This window comes from Monoraphidium neglectum (genome assembly GCF_000611645.1).
Source record: "Monoraphidium neglectum strain SAG 48.87 unplaced genomic scaffold scaffold00453, whole genome shotgun sequence".
Classification (NCBI taxonomy): Eukaryota; Viridiplantae; Chlorophyta; class Chlorophyceae; order Sphaeropleales; family Selenastraceae; genus Monoraphidium; species Monoraphidium neglectum.
In genome coordinates, this window is record NW_014013175.1 from 13,445 (window position 1) to 18,114 (window position 4,670).

General features: G+C 63.0%; 1 protein-coding gene across 1 annotated transcript in view; it reads left to right on the top strand.

Moving 5' to 3' along the window:
* The window catches only part of MNEG_3564 (ATP-binding cassette, subfamily B, bacterial), a gene marked incomplete at both ends in the record, with an annotated part of 6,921 nt that continues 2,251 nt past the window's right edge, over positions 1-4,670 (top strand). The window contains 13 exons of the mRNA XM_014047961.1: positions 1-52; positions 306-379; positions 590-766; positions 1,039-1,154; positions 1,332-1,398; positions 1,619-1,717; positions 1,983-2,069; positions 2,356-2,421; positions 2,739-2,813; positions 3,099-3,188; positions 3,650-3,778; positions 3,993-4,327; positions 4,518-4,608. Of these exons, the coding sequence (XP_013903415.1) occupies positions 1-52; positions 306-379; positions 590-766; positions 1,039-1,154; positions 1,332-1,398; positions 1,619-1,717; positions 1,983-2,069; positions 2,356-2,421; positions 2,739-2,813; positions 3,099-3,188; positions 3,650-3,778; positions 3,993-4,327; positions 4,518-4,608 (1,458 nt within the window). The remainder of the gene's footprint in view (positions 53-305; positions 380-589; positions 767-1,038; positions 1,155-1,331; positions 1,399-1,618; positions 1,718-1,982; positions 2,070-2,355; positions 2,422-2,738; positions 2,814-3,098; positions 3,189-3,649; positions 3,779-3,992; positions 4,328-4,517; positions 4,609-4,670) is intronic.

The following is a 4,670-nucleotide window of genomic DNA, read 5'->3' on the forward strand; positions in this document are numbered from 1 at the left end:
ATGAGCGACCGCCAAATCCTGTCCACCCTAGCTACCTACCTCTGGCCAAAGGGTGCGGCACTACTGCAGCGCGCGGCGCGTCAACCACTTCAGCGCCGCGTGCCGGCACTCAGCAGCCGCTGCGTTGTGCCAGCGGCCGCCTTGCCGTTGCTGACACCGCATGCTGCGGGATCCGAGCAGTCTGCGTGGCCCACCTGCTCAGCTGCTATCTCCTTGCTCTTTCCTGCTGGCTTGGCTGCCTCGCCCTTGGACCCTCCCGTCAGCCAAAGTCTGGCTCTGACCAGTTGACTGCACCCCAACCGCAGAGAACCCGGAGTACAAGGGCCGCATAGCCCTAGCCATGGGGCTGCTTGTCGCGTCCAAGCTGCTGACAGTCCAGGTGCGGCAAATGTCTGCCTTGCAGCGGCGTCCGAGGAGTACGCACCCGTAAGGTTCCAGGCATGATAACAGCTGTGTTTGGTGCTAGCGGTTCACAGGCGACTGAGAATCTCATCAGTGCCGCCGCTCACGGATGCCTCAGACCTGCCAACCGTGGCTGGTAGAAAGCAGCGAGCCTTCAAACGCCGCCTGTTTTTTGTGCCGGCCGCAGGTGCCGTTCTTCTTCAAGCACGCGGTGGACGCCCTGGCCATAGACCCCACTGGCGCCGCTCCCAGCGCGCTGTGGGGCGTGGCGACGCTGGGGCCCGTGGCGCTGCTAATGGGCTATGGGATCAGCCGCGGGGGGGCCGCATTTTGCGGGGAGATGCGGAACATCGTGTTTGCAAAGGTGCGTGTCGGTTTCTTGAATGCACGGGATGGGAAACTGCTCACCAGCCCAGCCTCCGTTTGTCAACTCGGCCTGTAGACTCTGGGTCGCATTCGTCTACCCTGCAACCCAGGCCTGCAAATCCAGCACGGCCCAAAGAGCCTTGACCAACGTCTACCCCACGAACATGGTGTCACACACACAAAAACTCACACACACACACACACACACCCACACACACACACACACACGTCCACACCCACACTTGCTCCCAATCGCACATCCCTTTGCAGGTGTCCCAGTCTGCCATCCGCAGCGTGGCCAACCGGGTGTTTGCCCACCTGCTGTCGCTGGACCTGAAGTTCCACCTCTCACGCCAGACAGGGGCCCTCAACCGCGTCATAGACAGGTGGGCGCGACAGACAGGGTTGCGCGCGCGTGCGCTGATTAGGCTTGTGCAGGTTCTTTGATGAAAGTGCCGGGCAGCTTCCTTGACTGCACGCAGCGCAGAGTCCCTACCAGCCTTTGCTTCTCGCACGAACTGCATTGTCAAATGCCAAACACGCGTCCTTGGTTGACAATGCAGGGGGACGCGCGGCATCAACTGGACCCTGTCCAGCATGGTGTTCAATGTGGTACCCACCGTCTTTGAGGTCAGCACCCGTGCCAGGCTGTCGGTGCCTGCACACATGAGAAAAGCTCAAGGGGAGTGCCGAGGCCGCCCAGCTGGGCGCCTTGTTTTTCGAGGCGCAGTCGGCCTGGACGGCGCCGCAGCCCTTCGCGTGATCAGATTATTTGAAGGGCACTCGCTTGAGCTTCTGAGAACGACTTGACATGAGCCCTGTCGTGTTGGCGCCGCGTGCCGCGCTGCAGGTGGCCATGGTCAGCGCCATCCTGACGGCCAAGTGCGGCCCCTCCCTGGCGGCCCTCACGTTTGGCACCCTGGCTGCATACATCGCCTTCACCTTCTCGGTCACGCAGGCGCGCCGCTTTTTTGCACGGCGGCCGGGGCTCTCACCCAGCCCCAGGCCCGCCCTGCTGGCACCTCGGCCTTCGAGCAGCTGTGCCTGCTACAGACAGCTCTCATTGCATTCGAGCAACCTCAGAAGCCCTGCTCCAACTGTGCCCCACCCTTAACCGCGCCGCCTTCCACCCGCCCCGCTCCGCCCACTCCTTCACTGCCCCTGCCCGCTGATTGCGTCATCCTCTGCCCACTCCTTTTGCATGTATGACGCAGTGGCGCACCGAGTTCCGGCGCACCATGAACCGCGCCGAGGCCGAGGCCAATAGCCGCGCGCTGGACTCGCTGCTCAACTACGAGACGGTGCGCGGTGCCCAGGGCCGGGGATGTGAGGCCTGGGGTTCAGGGCCCGATCACAACTGGCTGCACGTCGGCGCTGGGCAGCCGTCAGGTGACGGGTGCTGGACGTCGCGTCAGCATGTGAAATCCGTCGCTCGTGGCTTGCCATAGGAGGGTCTGCAAACCCATGGAAGCTGGTGTGCGGGTGCCCCATCATGGTCACACGCGCAGGAATTGGCCAGGCATAGCACATAGGGTTGCCTGAGCCAGTGGTATTAATAGAGTGGGTCCTCTCATTGCTCCTCCCCAGGTGAAGTACTTTGGCAACGAGCAGCATGAGCTCAGGCGCCATGACGAGTGCATGGCAAAGTACCAGGTGACCGGCTGGCTTTGCTTGAAACAGGGGTTTGTGGGTCTCAAGGCTGGTGCGGTCGAGCAGCGCCTGGGGTCCGGCTGGGTTCGTGCATGGTGGATGGCGCCGTGGAGGTTGCACATGGTGTTCCAGGGTTACACATGATGTGAGAAGTGCCTGCAGTGACGACCCCAGGTGCTTGCAGGCCGGCCGCGGGTGTTCCGCCTCGCCTTTCTAAGCATGGACCCGCTGCCTGCCGCCTGCCACGCGCCCCCGTCACGCGCACACGGCCTGACCGCGCCCCTTCCCCTTCCGCCCGCCCACCTTCATGGCGCGGCCAGGCCGCGGGGATCAAAACTCAGCAGTCGCTGTCGATGCTCAACCTGGGCCAGAACTGGATCTTCTCGGGGGCGCTGGTGGGCTGCCGCCCATTCTTTCCATCCATTCCTACGCAGCTGCTGCCGATGCTGCTCCTTTGGTTGAAATTTTGAGGGGCCGCTGGGCGCCGCAGCTGTATCTGTGGCTCGGGCATGTTGGTCGGGGATGCACTCCTGGTTTCTCACCCAATGGAGCATTCCAAGGCGCCCCGGTTTCACCCGAGCCGGCCTGCCAGAACCAGACCTACGCCTGCCCATGCCTCGCCGTCGCCGCTCTCATTCTGCGCCGCCCCCGCCGCGTCTGGGCCGGCCCCTTCTCCCCAGGCGACCGCAATGGTGATGACGTGCTCAGGCATCGCCGCGGGCACCAACACCGTGGGGGACCTGGTGATGGTCAACGCGCTGCTGTTCCAGGTGAGCTGCGATTGGGGCTATTCTACGGAAGTCAAAGGGGCGGCGGTCGGTGTTTGCACGCATGCATGATAGCTTGCACACACACACACGCTCATGTGTTTTGGTGTGTTTGTGTGTGATGCAATAGGTGTGCTATCTGTGTGTTTTCAGCGCATGCGTGCGTCCTGGTGTTGTCCAGGCTTCCTGGCCATTGGCGCTGCGGTGCTCGCTGATTATAACCCCTCCAATAATGCACATCTACGAGGTCTGACCGGCCCTCGGGCCGCTGCTGACAAAGGATCGCGAGTATGAGAGCACTTATTTTCAGATTTCTCCTTCTTGAGCTGCCGGCCTCACAACAACCACTGGCTGCATCTGCAACAGCACGTCCAATCCCTTTGACCACCTTTGGCAATCATCGACCGGGCTCTTTGGCTCCATCCCCAACGCCCTGCCTCCGCCGCCCCCTCCCACAAAACCAGCTGTCCATGCCCCTGAACTTCCTGGGCACCGTCTACCGGGAGACCAAGCAGTCGCTGGTGGACATGGGGGCCATGTTTGCGCTCATGGAGGCAAGCGGGAACGATGCCACGCTTTACGCTCGGCCCTGTGTGCTCTTACGGCTGTTAGCAGGCGGCCCTTGGGACCGAAGCGCGCGGCCAGGGGCGGGGCAGTCCAAGGACAGCATGATCCCTGGGCCGGCTGCGTGCACGTGCATCCACGTGCTGCCAGTACTTAGAGCCCTTATAAATGTTTATGTGGCGTTTTTGCAAGTGTCACGCGACGTCGCCCCCGACCCCCCCGCTACAACATACCATTCTGCAGGAGCGCGCAGCCATCCGGGACGCGCCGGACGCCATCCCCTTGCCGCCGCCCACCTCGTCGCCGGCATCGTTCGGCGCGATCAGCAGCAGCAACATCAGCAGCAGCAGCAGCAGCAGCAGCAGCAGCAGCAACATCAGCGGCAGCACTAGCAGCAGCGGCGGCGAGGGGGGCCTGGGGTTTGGTCTGGACATCGAATTGCGTGATGTCGAGTTTGGCTACCGCGAGGACTCCCAGATCCTTCGCGGCGTGAGCTTCAGGGTGCCGGCCGGCACCAGCTGCGCGGTGGTGGGCAGCAGCGGCAGCGGCAAGTCGACGATCCTCAGACTGCTGTACAGGTGCGGGAAAATCAGGACTGTGTGAACGCGCCAGCTGCATGCAGGCCCACCCACTTTCAACTGTTCCACAGAATGCTCTGTATGCGTTCAGCATTGCAGATGTTCATGCAGCCCTTGCTGGCAGCAAAGCCGGGCGCCCCGTTCTAACGTTGAGGTGACGTCATCCGCCGTCATCATACGTGGTTCCCAGGTTCTACGACACGGAGGGCGGCGCGGTGCTGCTGGGGGGCCACGACGTGCGGCGGCTCACGCTGGCCTCCCTCAGGGGGGCTCTCGGGAAGGTGAAGGGGCACGCCCTCCGAGCGCCCTCCCCACACCCCCCTCCGAGCGCCCTCCCCACACC